Source organism: Coffea arabica, chromosome 8c, assembly GCF_036785885.1.
Source record: "Coffea arabica cultivar ET-39 chromosome 8c, Coffea Arabica ET-39 HiFi, whole genome shotgun sequence".
Classification (NCBI taxonomy): domain Eukaryota; kingdom Viridiplantae; phylum Streptophyta; class Magnoliopsida; order Gentianales; family Rubiaceae; genus Coffea; species Coffea arabica.
Window position 1 is genome coordinate 3,158,127 of NC_092325.1, and position 17,083 is coordinate 3,175,209.

The window sequence follows — 17,083 nt, forward strand, 5'->3', positions numbered from 1 at the left end:
TCTGGCATATGCAAAAAAAAAAAAAAAAAATCAACAAATTAAGAAGCCATGAATTAAAAATTACAAGTCTTTTGATGTATGATCAGATACATACAAGAAATAAATATTTCGATGAAATTTTCTTTTTAAAGTGAATTAGCATTGTGTAGTTGCAAATTTTTTACTGCAGTGGCATGTCAACTTCTCATTACAAAAGATGAAAGGCCTACGGACAGCCCTTTTTGCCTATTGTGAACTGAGGCTACAACAAGGACACCAAAAGTTTTTAGAAAGAACGGAACCTTTTAAGTTTTGGTGATCGGTCAGGGAAAATTTTTAAATTTTTTTTTTTTTGCCAGAACACAGAATGTAAATATTAAGCCAAATTAATTTCTTCCTCACAAAAGTATATTTTGGCTTAATTTCGCTGTTAAATCAAGACAAAGCAAAACGCCCTTAGCCTAATTCACTAAATAACTATTCTATGCCGTGGTCTTTTTTTTTTTTTTTTTTTCATATCTATCTCATAGTCATAGTCTTGCCAAATCTGTATTTTGGTAAATCAGAACGAAAAAGAATACAACAAAATTATCTTGGTGGAGATAATAATCTGTATATCCTTTGGGATCTTGCTGAAATTTCTGCTTACTAGAACCCGGTTGAAAATCGAAAAGACCAAAATAAAAAAAAAAAAAAATTTTTTGGTCATGGAAACCTAGAATGACAAAGGACGAAAAAGAAATGAAAGAAGAAAAGAATTTAGTTCACTTATTGCAGTTGAGAAACCAAACCAAACCAAAAAAAGAAAAAGAAAAGAAAAGAAAACCCACTATTGAATTGTACTAACGGTAGCCATAGCAAAATTATAAGCTTTGATACATACAAAGGCCATAGAAAACTATGCACTAAAATATTCATGATTCAGCTACAACTAAAAGATGTACCGATTCCCCTAGCTAGGCTTGACAACACAGTGCAGCTTCCTCCTCAATAATTCTAAGTATGTGGTGAACTGCACCAGCTATGTCATCTGCTGAATTTAGTAAACAGCCTTCTTCCACCTGTAACATGACAAATCCCAAAATTTAGCCCCCCAAAAAAACCCTCTCATTATTTTGCCTAAATTGTAAAAATACAAAAGTAAGTCACTCAGAAGTGTAAAAATTTGAGGATACCATTTCTTATGATCATCAATGACCCCTAACATATCCCTTCTAAATAGGCTAGAGTAAGAGTAGGGGCAGGTGCAGATGCAGAGTAGACAAATGTCAATCGACCCATAAAAAAAAAAAAAAGAAAAAAGACCACAGCCTAACATATACCGTTGGATAAAAGACCACTGGAATGCCCAATATACCCATTGCACTAAGTTTAACCTGTCTATTCTATAGAACCCAATGGTCCATGATTTCTTCGAATAGTAACTGCAGCATGTGTAAACTTTAAAGTGGCAGCTAGCATTCTCTAGTCATTTTCTGCAAGAAATGTTTGTCAATATCCATCAATGTAACATATCTGAAATAGATGCAATTTTATTTCAGGACTCACTCTTCAGAATTAGGTAAGGGTCGATAACGGTGTCCTGGACAGCAACACTAGCACGTTACCAACCATTGCCTCAAATGCATAAGAATAGACAAGTACTAGATGTTAAGGTACCTTAGCACTGATGGAGTATAGGACCAAAGGGTCCAAAGTTGTGATATTTAGGTGAAGGATGGTGAGGTACAGCGTCTGTAGGCCGGTAACCATTTTGGAGAGCTGTCTAACTCTTCTTCTTGAAAGGATTCTAACGTTTGCATGAGTTTCAATCAAAGTGACTTCAATATCTGCAATTGCTGCCTTGCTCTTGGATGTGTACTTGTTTGGCAATTGGGCTGAGCATGTGTATTGAGGGTAAGCGAAAAATTGAGCAAATGGGGTTGGAGCTGGAGGAAAACACTTGTTCCCGGTGGCCGTGGCAATGGCTGCGGCCATGGTGGTGGTGGTCTTGTCATTTGCTCCTCCATGTTGCTGTAATAGCAAGAACCTTTGTGCTTCAAGGGATTGCAAGTGATGCTCAAGCTCCTTCACAAATTCTATAGCACCACCAACTATAGAGGCCTGGTCACCCTGCAAAAACCAATCTTTTCTTATATTTAATCTCGTGATTATTAAAGTGAATAAATTGAATCTTTTAAAGTAGCATGAACAGCCATAAAAAAAAAAAAAAAAAAAAAAAGGTGGCATGCACAAAACAGTGAAAATTCTTATTTCGAGATTTGAAAGAAGCTTACATCCATCATTTTTATTGTGTACCATCTTAACTTTTACCTGGACAAGAAAAGTACATACAAGAATGGACAAAATTTAAAAAAAAAAAAAAAATCTAATGACAACCAAACGACCATAGCTGCCAGGATTGCCATTTTCAAATCATTGAAAATCAGCCACAAAATTTGGCTTCTTCAAGTATCAGAGACACCTGCTTAAGAACCTGTCTTATTCTACATTGCAAATACATGAATGTTGAACCCCGTGCTGGAACGGGAATCTTCACAGACACAAAAACAAGAACGAGAAAGAATATTTTGTTTTGTAGCAATCATGCTGGTAATGAGAACGGGCTAGTACTCAGAAGGTCAACAGAAAAAAGCATAACCTGTCAAGAAACAATAAATGCATGCCTCAATTAGAAATTGCAAATTAAAATTAAACCTCACCAATTAATTGACTACTATTCAAATGGCAAAACAAAACCAAAAAAAAAAAAACGGACTAAGGGAATCTCATCTCATCTTAAATTTGATTAATAAAATCAATTGCCTCGTCAAAAGAGATTCCAATTCCCAATTTATAAACCTTACAAACCCTAAAAAAAAAATTTATTTAGAGAAGAACGAAGAAGAAAAAAAAATTTATACCCTTTGAACATAGGATTCTGGCATGAGAGCACGCAAGACAGCAAGATGTTCATTCATTTGTTTACGACGGTTTCTTTCAACAGCAATGTGAGTCATCCTTTGGGTCTCAGCTTCCTCTTTATTCTTGCAAACTCTTTGCCTTCTCCTCCTCTTCTTCCTGCCTTGCACCGCCAAACTATTCTGCTGCCTTTGCGACTGCACGGGAGGCGGCGGAGGCGGCATGCAAGAACAATTTTCTAAACCCCCACCAGCTTCGGCACCCCCACAATTATCAGTTTTCAGCCCTCCATTGTCCAGCAAGAAGTTGGTAGAATTCTCATGACAAGAATTATTGCTGTCATTGCTGCTGAAAGGGGTGGCGGAAATGGTGTCATAGATGATGAAATTCAGGAGTTCATTGGAGGAAAGAGCTTCTAGAGCCATCATCCCTCTTCTGCACTCGACCCAACTGTTGCTTTTGTGGGCAGATGATGAAAAGATTACTCGAACCCTCGAGTCTCCCAATACTTCTCCTACTGTTAATACTACTATTTTGACTACTGGAGTTGTTGTTATTATTAAAAAGACATCATATCATTCCATTTTATAGCAAAAGCAAAAACCCTCTATTATGTTACTATGACTTATGACTTGTACTGTTGAGAGTTGAGAGAGAGATTCAGAGGAGACTTCCTTTTTCCTTTACACTAACTTTTTCGGAGGCAGAGAAAAGCTCAAAAAGCACACACAAGACTTGAGCAGTAACCTCTCACGTGCATGTATGAGACTATTTGTAAAGGATGAATCCTTCTTTGCTTTATCATTCTACTCTTTTTTTTTTTTTTTTTTCCTTTGGTTACTGTTTATTTACTTGGTTTTTGTTTTATAACTCTAGAAGGATAGATAGAAAAGTTAGGAGTCAAACACAATTAGACACGTATATAATACGATCATATGTCACTTATAAATTTAATCGTATACATTCCTCACTGACACAGTTGTTACATCGATAGCAGAATTTAGAAATACACTTCAAACTTTTTTATTTGTCGAAAAAAACAAATTACACAATAGTCAAGGAAAATGGTTTTTTGTTTTGGTTTCCAATTTTTTCATGGATGCTGTCAAAACATACTGCCAAGGTGTCCGCAAGTGAGGAGTGTGAGTGTGGGGGACCCAAATCTCTGTAGAAATATGCATAAAACCAAGAGAACAAGCTGTGCAAAAGCTACCCTTCACCTTCAACATTTTTTATTTCGGTTTGGGTTGGGATTTGCAAGAAACGACTGGTGCACCGCTCGCGCCACATTCAGACACTCTAGAAAATTGAGTATTGTGTGATTCCGTCTGTGAAGAACTGGCTAATTGCAGTTCTAGTCCACTCTCCTTTTGTTTTGTGTTTCAGCCTAGTCCCATTTTTATTTGGTATTATTGGATTTAGTCCCCTATTTCTTTTTTGTTTGTTTTAATAAATGAATCCTAGCATGAGCAGTTGAAAAGTGGTTAACCAAAGAGTGTTGATATCTATTAGGTTGATATTAAATGAAACTCTGCTGGAAAGAAATTCAGATTAACAATGAGATACTAGCATTTTACCTACATTTTGTGTATGGGCATAGTAGCTTTAACACGTAAGGTAAAGACTCAATATCACTAGCAACTAGAGAGAAGGAAAAGTGGTAGGATATATTACATTATTAAAGCATTGATCAGTCAAGAACAACATTTGCCCAAAAAAAATGGATTGACTCTGATGTCCAATCATTAAGAGCTTTTTTGAGTTTAAAAAAAAAAAAGTTAAGTTGAAATCTTAACGGTTACAGCAGTAAAAACTATAATTTACATTTTTTTGATGTATAATAGAAATTCATAAGTACACGCTTTAAACAAAGAATAATTGTATCGAGCACTATCACGAGTCAAGTCAGTTATTCCAAGCAATTGCCACTTAATATACACTTGTTTGTTCCTCAAATATAAAGAGCTAGATTACCACTTGTGCCTCAACTTTAGCTAAAATTGTGGAGGATTAAATGTATAAGACCAAATACTCAGGGACTCAAGTGAGATTGAGTGCAAATATAATGATTAAAGATGTAATTTTCCGGATACTACAAAAAGTACTGCAAAGTATGTGTCTAAAAAAATGTTTGGGCAGCTTACATTCACCACCGATCGATAGTCAACAAAGTAATGCTTAAACAATTCAACCTTATCATGGAGAGCCATTTCTATGCTTCATATATATTATCAGATTCAGATGGTGAATGTTATCTACTTGAAGAAGAGGGGATTGCAACATAACGGATAACACACAAAGCCTATCACTCCATCAATATCCCTTTTGGAGGAAGGTGCCCCTCCACACCCATTTCCACCGTTTTGTTCTTTTGGGAGGTTCTTGGAAAGGGCTTTAGCTCTTGACTCGAAACGTGGACATCAACACAGGAAGGGCAATGTTACGTCCATTCTTTGACCTGTTACTAACAAACATGGGAAAGGAACAAGTGGAAGTACTGCAATATAGAAAACTTCAACGATTATAGGGAAGTTAGTTTTTTTTTTTTTTTTTCTTTTTATCTTTTTGGTTGCCTATAATTTGTTGATAGAGGATATGAAAACAAAATTTAACCCACTGGGTAATAAAGTGAAGAAGATCATTAATGACATTAAGAACTACACCGGGCACACATTCGATTTTACCATCATTTCTGCCAAGAATCTTCCAGTCTGCACCATACAACAAACTTCCAAACTATGCATGATTACTGATTTGAAGTTTCGTGCTTGATGATTGATGTACAAGGAGAGGCATTTATGGTCGATTCTGTGCGCCTTATCTTCAATAACATCGCCTCAAAAAGAAATTCCTGAAGGCTTGTTTCAATTACAAAGAAACAAAAGTCATAATTTAGGAGCATAAAATTAGCTACAAACAGATGATACGTGAAGTACTACAACTTCGAAGCGGATTCTAAAGGGTTAAATTCTTGCAAAAAGTTGAAGGGTCAAATTTTATAACTGAACGTGTTCTCTAGAGAGACGAGAAACACTGCCATTGTTTTGGTTCCCTCTAACAAGATGCTTTCGTCGACCTATGGAGATGTGCAGTCCTCAGTTTGGTCCCAAACATGCAAATTGACGAGCCTACATACGTATATATTTATTTTGTTGGAGAGAAATTTCAAACCCTACAAGAGCAAAAGGAAAAGATGGAATTTTGAAATCGAAACATAAACCTCACGGTCACCTGACTAATGTGTCAATCAACGGAACTGGAACTGGATCTTGAGATAACTGCGATTTATTTGCATGAATATCATGTGGGTTATGGTGCCAAGTACTTTGCTAGGGTAATACTAAAGCGACCAGCATACTTTGCACATAGCATTAAACGATTAACCATTAACCTGATGTCCAGATCCTAGAACGCAATCATAGGTTCTTAGCTATTGATACTTGCGGACTATTGTATCTACTCAATCATTTGAGAATGCTCAAGAAAATGTTGGGTTTTGGGTACCCAACCATCTTAACCAGCTTGGTTCAAGCTGCTGAGCTTTCTCTTTTACGTTTAATTTTCTTTTTCGGACCAATCACGAAGCATGACACACTGGAAGTCAGCTGTTTTGGTTGCCCAGTTTGGGTTGCATTTTCTGTAGAAAGAAGGACACTATAACTTCTTTTTTTTTTTTTTTTTTGGGAGATGTGATGTATATTAGGTAAAAAAATGATTGAGAATTATGTTGGAAAAAAATATTTCCAAAAAACTCCGTCAAAGATTATTTTTTTTCTTTCACAAAACATGCAGTCCAATCTTTTGTGGATGAAGAAGGTAATTGTCCATCCAAATGCAGCAGTATTTTTCCCGAGTCTGGTTAAACCGTCATGTGTTTTATTAAGGATGATATAATTTTAACCCATCAAAGCAACCCCAACAGGGTTCTCAAATCCAAATTCGAAAAGTAGGCCTTTGAATTTATCTATTTTAGTTAGTTGCCTTTTAACAGTCAGATCCCAATCTCAGTGGCGTTTACCTTTCACTTCTTATTTTAATCAATCCATATGTTTTCCTACAGACAATTTGTAGATCTCATTTTGCATAATTTGAGAGATAAAAGGTATTCCCGAAATTCTCATACAAGTTTCTTTAGGGATCATTTTGTTAAGCAAACTCAAAAAAACAGGTGGGAAATGTACATTTTAATTAAAAGAGATCTGCAATCAAAATCAGTTTATATGCATTTTGACAACGTGGCTTCTGCATCTTTCAAATTTGATAACTTTGTAACCAACTACTCCTAGACCCTTTGGCCACCAATGAAGTCTACTTGAATGTAGGTTAAGGGATGCATTCTAAATCCAAAATTTTCTGAAAAAATTTCGCCAACAAATGGATACACTTTGGACCGATAATGACTTAGTTCTCCCAAGTTCCTCCCTCGACCCCTTTGAATCCCCTCTCTCCCTAGTATAGAGTAGTGGTAGGTATAAATCCAAGATTTACTAGAAAATTTTCACTAGCAAATGTGCAAGCACCCGTCTGGATTGATGGTGATTCAATCCTTTTAGCTTTTCCCTTGATCTCTTTGGATCCCCACACCCCCCAGTATAGAGTAGAAGTAGATATAGATTAGAATTTATCGTATCCGGCAAAACAAAAAAAAACAAAGTTGATTACTTCATAGTTCCAAATAAAATGGATCTAATGTATGCCCATAAACGTTCACGCAAAGGATAAAAAAAGTAATTAGACAGCTCCAAGTCAGGACTAGATCTCCACATGCAAGAAAGATTTTTATAATTCCGGTGAAATCACATCATATTACCAAATTAAGTAGAATCCCAACCAGTGAATTGTACAAGAAACGAACACAAGAACATAAAGCAAATTTGCAGCAATCAACCCAAAAAGTTCTTAGTTACATCTCATCAGACCTGATCAAAAAGTTAATCAAAGCCGAAGTTGCCCAAATGGACTCAACCGGACAGAGCAAATAAACAATGTTGTCAGTATGGGAAGGGAAACAAAGCAGAAACACTGGGAACTATAGCCTTATCTGGAGATGAGGACTGATGAGTGATGAGAGAGAGAGAGAGGTTTGCGAGGACCACGGTCCAACCTGTCAGAGGCTCTGCAGGGGAATCCATGTGACGACCAGCCACCTCTTGGAGAGTACATATTTACCAATCATCCACAAATATATATTCACATTGAAGTTAAAACTCTCTTTAAAATTTGCTTTTGACCCAAGAATGGAAGGGAAGGAACACATATTGGCCAATGCCTTTTTAGGCTTCAGCTCGGCCTTTAGTGTCCTTTTACTTTTTACTCTACTACTGTCTAGTAGTAGTACGCTGTAGTACTGCTTAATGGCTTTGTGGGTACGGATAAAATGCAATCTAGCATCGTAGCCATGCACAAACAATAATGTTAGGAGAGAAAAGAACGTTCAACCCAAACTCTATGAGTTGTACGTGTACACAAACCCCTTTTAGGCAAATGATACTTGAGCTTATGCAATAGGCAATTCAACAAGCAGAGATGCATGTGAACTTCATTGTGTGGGCAACTTCGTTGATGGGCTGGACACAATTGTCTCAACCAGGTACTGAAACCCCCAATGATTTGAAGTCCATTCAAGTCAAAGGGAACTCCTTGAGAAGCAAATTTTTGTAGAACAATTGTGACTGCCTCATGGATATGAAAGTGACATGGTAGAGATAAAATAAGCAAACTACAAGTTTAAAAGTTCAATTGTGGCCTAAAAAGCAGTTAGGATTCGATTGGCAAAGCAGAAGCAAGGTCCGCTACCAAAATTTCAACTTGACGCCAAAGAAGTATGCACATCCAACGAAAGCACATAAAGTAAATTGATAAAGAAGCAGGATGGCAAGGGCAGTGGCTGGTGAAACAAAGAGCGTGTCAATGGATAGGTTCACTAACCCCGTCAGCACATTAGCCTGCACCATAAAGGCAAATTTCATTCCCTTGCGTCCAGTGGAACTATAGAAACGCACCAGATGTCTATTATCAAAAGAAAATTGAAATTAGGAAGCTTTTGCTCACCAGAAGAAAAGATGCCAATAGGTTCCGGTTAAATGCTTCTTCCAGAATGGAAATTCTATTTCCAGGTATATAATCAGAAAGTGTTAATATGGCTAGTACCTGAAAGTTTGTAACAAACATCATTAAAATATATCTTGTTCAAGGAGAGATGCAATAAGGAGCCTTTAAGATGCCAAACAAGATATAAAAATTTGAAAGCAGAAGTACAGCAACAGACATATCTGTACACGTGTACGGGCACGCACACACACACACACAAAACGTGGAAAATGTTTACAACAAACAAGTGATTCTAACCATTTCCAATTCCCTTCCACCACCCCCACACTTCTTCCGTCCTACACTTCTAAGAACAAAAAATGCTCATGCAGTCCTCAAAAATAACAAAAATTGCTATCTAAAGAACGTTATGGCCAAATAAAAACAACCTGCAGGAGCAAGCTCTACAGAAATCAATAGCATGTCATTCTAACGTGATTCATTATAAGGAAAAATCGATTGTCCGGATTATGTAAGTATAGTGAATTCAGAGTTGAGGTGGTCCAAATCAAAGGATTCCAACATGTATACAAGAAAAAGAAGCTACTCCACATCGAGCAATTGCCCATCAATTGGCTTAATTAATCTAATGAGATTATCAAATAATGATGAAACAAAACCTAATTTGACTTGAAGGTCAATAACACAGTTTCCAGTTTGACAACCTCGACTTGTCATGACTCAACAGAAATATATATTCCAGGCCCTCATTTGCTCACTACAAGTATCCCTCCAGCCCGCCATACTGTAACTTACTAAGCAAAATACTATTCAAATAGTCAACCAATATCTCCAAACCTAATTCAGTCACAGCATTGATTGTTCTTATATATCAAATAGCCATGAGAACACTACAATTAACTTATTTTAATATTTTATTACATGTTTAGCTGAAAGTACCTTGCCTATTATTTTTGCTGCAGTACATATCCAATCTGAACACAATTTAATGTTGTTTATTACTAAGGGCAAATGGATATACATCCAATGTCTAGGTGATCCAACTCAAGCATCACATAGTCAATGTTTGAGGTTGCAAGCATATCATCAGTGGCGGAGCTAGAAATTGCAATTAGAGGGGGCGAGTCTCTGTTATTTGGACCAAGTCCAAATAACTTTTATACATTATTGTTTGGGTCCTTGAGAGGGGGCAAAGTGAAATTTTTTATCAATATTTTGGGGGGGGCAAAACAATATAATAAAAATTTTTTTACTTAGAAAATTTTTTTATAACAATTGGAGGGGGGGCAAAGTGAAATTTTTTATCAATATTTGGGGGGGCAAAACAATATAATAAAAATTTTTTTACTTAGAAAATTTTTTTTTTTAGCAATTGGAGGGGGGGCGGTTGCCCCCCCTGGCCCCCCCCTTCCCTTCGGCCGCTGCATATCATGGTTTGACAGACCAAAATGGCAAGCGCAGAGCAGGAACATGGTATTGGAGGAAGTGGAGCCTCTTTAAAGGATCACAGGAAGCGATAGGTTTTTGAAAAGTTCAGGATGTCGGATTTGACTAATAGCACAGGCAAACTTGAGGAGCTCAAATAAAAGAAAATGAGTACCTTCAACAATTATCTCAAAGCACCTTCCACACTCTCATGATTTCGCATATAAAACTTCTATGTTCCATTTGCAACTCATATATGTACCCTATTATCTCCAGAACAATCTCACATTTGCAAAGCAAGGGCATCTCACTCCTGTATCCTCACACAACACAATCATGATTTCCTCTCTCCATACAGTCTTCACCCTTTCCTTACCCTTGCCAACTCTTTACAACACCCAGGAATGCAACAGATGAAAGCATTACTTACCACTGGTAGGAACATTCACTCCAGGTTTGCTGTGGTTCTTCTCATAAATTTTTCTTTTACAGTTTAGAGTTTTACAGCATAATCCACGTAGAATTTATAAGTAATTAACAATGGTAAAGTCCCTAAGCCTTTTCCAGAGCCACTAACATATTCTGAAACTTTACATTTTATAACCTTGAGGCTACCTGTATGATCTTTTGTATCAAAGATAAAAACTATGCTGTGAATTACCATAAACTTATATTGACCAAAAACTTTGGGCACATGACAAATATCAGCAATTCAACTGGCTGAAACAGCAGACCCTATGGTTGATCATGCATATGACAGGCCAATAAAAATTGGTCATCTAAGTATTTAAACAAACTGGCTACTCATGACTCATCTATCATCTGAAAAGATCATGAAAATGAAATTTACCTGTAGATTTAGAGCCAATACCAAAGTGACATATGCCAGGTTGCACTGCAGAAAATTCTCTCATCATTTTCTTAAAAATGAATGCACAAAGGAAGTTCCATTTTCAAAAATTACTGAATATAAATCAACTTAAATTGATATTAGTTAAAGAGCTCTTAAAATCTTAGATAATAACAGCAGCAAGATGTCTTACCATTCTGCGAGATACTCTCTCCACATTCCAATCTAGATATAAAGTCAACAACCTACAATTTCAAGAGGGATAGAAACTGCCTAGTTATCGAAACAACCATAGCATGGGTTGATGGATTCTATGAGACAACTAGGTTCAGAAATCGAAGTATACCAGAAGAAAATACAAAGCACCCAAACTCTAATGCTTCCCCCCTTATTGGCACTTCTCATAACCTCGCCATGATTCCCAAATAAAAGAAGGCTGCCCAATTGTACACCAACAAGATATATGCCCCAATATCCTGACAGGCAAACCAATCAATTCAGTAAAATATGAATATGCATGAGTGCATGTTGCGAGTACTAGTGCTCATTAAAAAGTAATGATAATAGACTTCATATAGCCATTGAACTTGCTCTATGCAATTGAATGATTACTTCAAATCATGTTATATAATTTATTGTCTTCTTGAATCAAACTATTCAGCAACAAAGCATTATTGGCTGCAGATAAAAAGATTGACATCAAAGTTTCCAGTCAATAATGTAGATAAATTCCCGTTGCTGCCTCAAGTGGCACAAAGTCATTGTTTAATTTATTTTAATCTGCATCAAATATTGCCACCTTCCTAATTTATCATCCACTCACTGTTTCAAAATTATCACATCAATTTACCTTTCATAGCTTGGTATCTTATCCATAAATGTTCTTCAAGAAGTGAATGTTACATGCAAACTATATTTATCAGTCCTCATTTAGTTGCAATAAATTCTGTAATTTGCCATTAGATGCAACGACATTCTTCACGATGCTGCTTAAGAACTTGCTGCCATGCATCAAATATTGATGATAACAGATTTGATTGTTATATTTAACATATCAGGATCAACTACAAAATATGCATAGGAATGGTACTATATTTGCCTGGAAGAATGCATTATCCATTCAGTTTAGAACTGGGGATATAGAACATGTATAAACATGTCATTTCTTCCTCCATCATACTTTTTGCCACATATTCGAAGAGAAAACTCTGCATAAAAGCAATTTGAGAATGATTCTCCTCACTCCCAGTTTGTATTCCGACGATTTACAAATGTCAGTACTTTAGGTATTCCTTCTTTATTTCTTACGGTGATTGTGCAATCAATGTAATAAACAGAAGTTAAGAAACATGGCAAGCCCAATGGTCAAAAACAGAGATAATAAGGAATAACACACATAAAGATGGTAGAAAATATATACAGCATAAGTTTCACAGTTTCTCACCAATCATGCTGAATATCCCTTCCTTGTTTTGACTAATAATGTCTGCCCCTCTTTTATCAGAGAGCAAGTAATCGTTTAGCCCATGTGACAGAAAGAATTGATATCCTACATAACATAATAATTCAGCTCAATGTCAACAAAAAAGCCAATAATCTTCTTGAGTAAAATGTAAAAGAACTGCAAGTGAGAAATATGAATCTTACCCACTAAAACAAAGAAACCCAGAAGCCCACAGTATCTTGAAGGAACATTTATCACCGATGTCAGGATTGACACACCAGCAAGCGTAAAAAAGAAATTCCAGTGCACACCATATTCCCCGACATGAACCTGCAAGGAGAAAGATAAAAATGTTCTTCTACATCATCTATATTAGATATCAATCATGGATAGAAAACCTCAGAATACAAGGATAAAGTAGAGCTAATAATATGACAATGAGCAACTATAACTATCCCACTCACAGTAAAAAGGGGATGTCAAATACAAGCTGACAATGAGCACTCTCTAACCCACTTCCAGACCCCCCTATCCCAGTTGCCACAGCAATTAGACATTCAAAAATAACTACACAACCAAAACCAGCTAAAGGCCACAAGGTTACATCAGAGCTCAGAAGCCACCAAAAATTTTCAGTTCTTTGATTACTAATTTGCTGCTTTTGTGGGTAACATACCCTGAAATACAGTTAGACAAGCATTTAAATGTACCATAGAGGATAGATTTAAAGAACAAAGCATTCAACCTGATAATCAACGCCAGAGGTAAAAAACAGTCGGGCAAATCCAAGAAGAATTAGAGGACTACATGAGCGGATTGTACTTCTGAGCGTCCTGAAATCAAATATCAGCTCTAATTAACAGCACAAAACAAAAGGGAAAACATGGATTTTTTTCTCTGAAACAAAAAAATAAAATAAAATGTCAACCGCATTTGAGCTGAAAGAAGCATGATTTTCAGTGTGTTGAAACAGTAATTACAAACATTTGACAGCAAGCTGTAAGTTGCACAAACACGACAGAACAACAACAGCAAATAGAGAACACAATTAATCATGGACTGAAATAAGCTTGCAGAATTCATGCATATGCATGATTCAATTCTGTTCCATACTAAGCATGCAAGGTATGACACTATCATACAGCCATTTCAAAAAAATAGCTAAAGTGAGCATATATTACTGGTCAATTTTGAAACCCTTGCCATGCAAAACCAAAGAACATAGTATTTCAAATGTATTGTAAGTAGATTGTCCAAAATCAATGGCTAGTCTCCGTCTAAAAGAAAATTAAGCATTTAGACAATGAAAGCACAAACAACCACTTACACTATTGAATTGCCTCGTGCCTGTTGTGAAACCAGGGAATTGACTAAAACAAATGAGCCCACCCCAAGATCCATCTAATAGACAGGAAAAAGAAAAGAAAAGAGGAATTTTAGTCAGGCACTTATCTTTAAAGATATCTATCAAAGAGAAGAGTGTAGGCAGCTCAAGAATCTTACCAAACCAGTGCCATAGGTCTCTGTTTTAGCATATTTTCTAGGAAATATTTTGAAGTCAACAGCCAAAATACACAAGCACGTGGCAAGCATCTGCAGCAATTACCCTTGTAGCCAAAATTGGAAATTTCAAGGAAAAATAATGCAACCTTAACAGACAAAAGGAAAAAACCACAATGTATTTAATCATAAGACAAGGTGCATACCATAGCAACTCGGTAAGATGAGATGTTTGTCCTAAAAGAAAAGACACCACTTTCCTGAAAAGAAGAAGATCTAAATCTGTATGGAGGATTAATACGTTTCTAATGTAATAATTTGCATAGACTAAATTATTCCAAATGAACTGTAAAGTACATGTATCCAGATATTTTGGTGTTATGCAGGTAAAAAATGCATAACCAAATTCACAAACGTAGATAAAACACAAAAAATTCTATGGATATGCATTCACCTTCTAGCTGAAAAAGAGATAAGCAGCAACAAGATCAGCGAAGTTGCAATCAAATATATCCATTCAGACAAAACCTATAACAAAAAGATGTCAGCAACAATTACAATAACTTTGTGTGCAAAAGCCATGGAAAGAAAGATAAAGGATCTACATATGCTGGAAAAGAAATTTGAAGTCCAGGCAATTAAGCTGCCTATTTAATACTAGTTGACAACCAACCATCCATCAGTCAACAACCTCATTGAGTAAACCATTTTCAAAAATATCTCAAGACAAAACCTTCACTCAAGTACCTGAGGACCTCAAACTTGTTGCAACTCTAAAAGAATTAACAAAGAATGAACCCATCTTTCCAAAGGATTGACATGTATAGTGTGGCATTTAAGGCCCCTACCCAAAATGCTGCCCCGCGAAAGCAGCACATAAGGACGTGTATTCCTTATGTGTATGTGGAGAAGAAAGTGAGGGTTTCAATACAGCTAGTTGTTCCTAATGAATCCCCTGGTTCCACATCCACCATTATTTGCAAATACATTACATTCAAACAAAATGGCTGAAAAATAAACTAGAGTTAACATATTTCCATATAGCCAGGACAAAGCACTTACAGTAAGAAATAAAGTAAATGGGGCAAGGATGAAGAAGAAATCTACAACCATCACAGCAACAAAAGCCCTCAGGCTCTTATATCCAACAACTTCTTCATTTTTCTTCATAGAGGCTTCTGTGGCATTATGACCTAAATAAACAAGAGATCCTGATCAATAAACAGATAGCATGCTAATAATAGCGCCTTGCATCCCTGAGATCATCAAGCAAAAATTCCATTCTATATGCATAAAATTAATATGCAACAAAACAAACACACAACACGAATGAGAAACTAAAATTATTAATTACTATTTGACATAATGCATCCCGATCCCATAGCCAAATAACCCATTAAACATGCTTCTTTTAAAATTCATAATCAATCAAAGCAAAAAATTTATAAACTAAGGCCTCAAGAATTGTTCTTCCCTCCAAATCATAAGATGCAATGCATGTAGACTTCTCAAAGGATTTGGAAGCTGTAATCCACTTTAATTTTAAACACCCAACCAAATGGAACCTGCCAACCCTAGTTTCTTCTCCAACTACACTTAAAACATCATCTAAAGCAGAATGACAAATAAACTCTGCGCACCAGCACGTAATCAATTTTTGTTCAGACATACAGACAATTGCTGCAATAATTTCACTTCATGAAATCAAGGCAATGGAACTAACCGAACAAACTGCTGCAAAAGTTCGGATTTTATTTTTTTTACAAATTCAACAATGCGTATAATACTTACCAACCATGATATCACAGCCAAAGGTTCGTCTTAGAAGTACCAAACACTGAAATCACAAACACAAAATTTTTTTTAAAACAAGGGAAAGAGCCGAAATTTACAGCTTTGAAAAAGAAAAATTCAAAATGAAGAGAAGAATAGGGTTTCTTACGGAGAATGTTGTAATAACAACGAAGAGCTCGAGCATAGACGAGCCGGTCAAATTGCTCACAAATCTGTCCACATTTTTTTTTTCAATTAGTCTCGAATAATTGGTAATCATTTACAAATTTTTAACCCCAATTCAAAGAGAAAATATAGTGAAGGAGGGAGAAAACTACTGTTCTTTGAGCTGCTTGTTGGGGTTGAAGGATCTGAGATTGGAATCCATTTTTCTGACAATCCACGAATCAAATGCCGTAAGCTTTTTAATTAGGATTATTTGCAAATTACCCAATGAAACGATCTGTTGTTTGGAGAGAAGGTAGGAACCAAGTCCTTGTCATTTGTCCCATTTCCAAGGCGTGGTTAGAGAATGACGCCTTTATATGCAATCTCATTTCGAAGCTGCCTCGCTGAGCCCGGTCGCGTGGGGTCCTAGTCCTAGCCAAGCGGGGCACTCTCAGGACGCGGTGCACGGGAGGGTTTCCCGGGTTCGCCCTCCTAACTCCTCTGCTCCTGCCCCACTGTGGGCTTTTTGCCCGTATTTATTGTTTGGATTGTGATTTTTCGCAGAAAAATTATTACTTTTTTGTAAATATATTTTTTAATTATTTTTTATGTTATATAGATTAAATTGTTATAGTATATCTTTTCTATAAAAATTTTGAACAATAACAATTCGAACCTAAGTTTTTTGGCAAGTTTGTCTGCTATAAGTTTTTTAAAAACTCTAACTACAGTAATCTTAAAAAACTTTTCAAAGTTTTTAAACTAATATACACTTTAAAATATTCAAAAATTTACACTTTGAATATTTGGTTCTTACTTTGAATAACAGATTTAGAGGTTGTTTGAGTTACACTTTTGGAAGAGTTTTTGAAGAAAAATTAAACTTTTTAACATGTCATCTATGTGCAGTAAAAAAAAGTAAATGAAAAATGAGTAAAAAATAATATTCATAAAAAAATGTAAAATTTTTCTCCGAATATTAGCTATCCTTC

General features: G+C 36.0%; 2 protein-coding genes across 6 annotated transcripts; both read right to left on the reverse strand.

Annotated features, from left to right (window-relative positions):
• Window positions 1-794: 794 nt before the first annotated feature.
• On the reverse strand, window positions 795-3,650 carry LOC113706326 (transcription factor bHLH71). 4 transcript variants are annotated; one of them, XM_027228208.2, is made up of 4 exons: window positions 2,883-3,650; window positions 1,639-2,091; window positions 1,528-1,561; window positions 795-1,040 (listed from the first exon to the last, which is right to left on the reverse strand). In XM_027228208.2, the coding sequence occupies exons 1-4, from the start codon at window positions 3,306-3,308 to the stop codon at window positions 1,006-1,008; spliced, it is 948 nt and encodes a 315-aa protein (XP_027084009.1). In that variant the 5' UTR covers window positions 3,309-3,650; the 3' UTR covers window positions 795-1,005. The 4 variants fall into 4 exon arrangements, with proteins under 4 accessions (XP_027084009.1, XP_027084006.1, XP_027084010.1 ...); XM_027228209.2 differs by lacking the exon at window positions 795-1,040 and adding an exon at window positions 1,047-1,454; XM_027228205.2 differs by lacking the exon at window positions 1,528-1,561 and having other exon boundaries at window positions 2,883-3,648.
• Window positions 3,651-7,744: 4,094 nt separating this feature from the next.
• On the reverse strand, window positions 7,745-16,585 carry LOC113707412 (uncharacterized protein At4g17910-like). 2 transcript variants are annotated; one of them, XM_072063527.1, is made up of 16 exons: window positions 16,262-16,585; window positions 16,093-16,156; window positions 15,942-15,987; window positions 15,261-15,343; window positions 14,605-14,678; window positions 14,357-14,432; window positions 14,154-14,243; window positions 13,978-14,051; window positions 13,396-13,483; window positions 12,854-12,980; window positions 12,651-12,755; window positions 11,553-11,682; window positions 11,400-11,451; window positions 11,207-11,251; window positions 8,932-9,030; window positions 7,745-8,825 (listed from the first exon to the last, which is right to left on the reverse strand). In XM_072063527.1, exons 1-16 carry the CDS (start codon window positions 16,309-16,311, stop codon window positions 8,673-8,675), a joined length of 1,356 nt encoding a protein of 451 aa, XP_071919628.1. In that variant the 5' UTR covers window positions 16,312-16,585; the 3' UTR covers window positions 7,745-8,672. The 2 variants fall into 2 exon arrangements, with proteins under 2 accessions (XP_071919628.1, XP_027085523.2); XM_027229722.2 differs by having other exon boundaries at window positions 15,213-15,343.
• Between the last annotated feature and the right edge of the window lie 498 nt (window positions 16,586-17,083).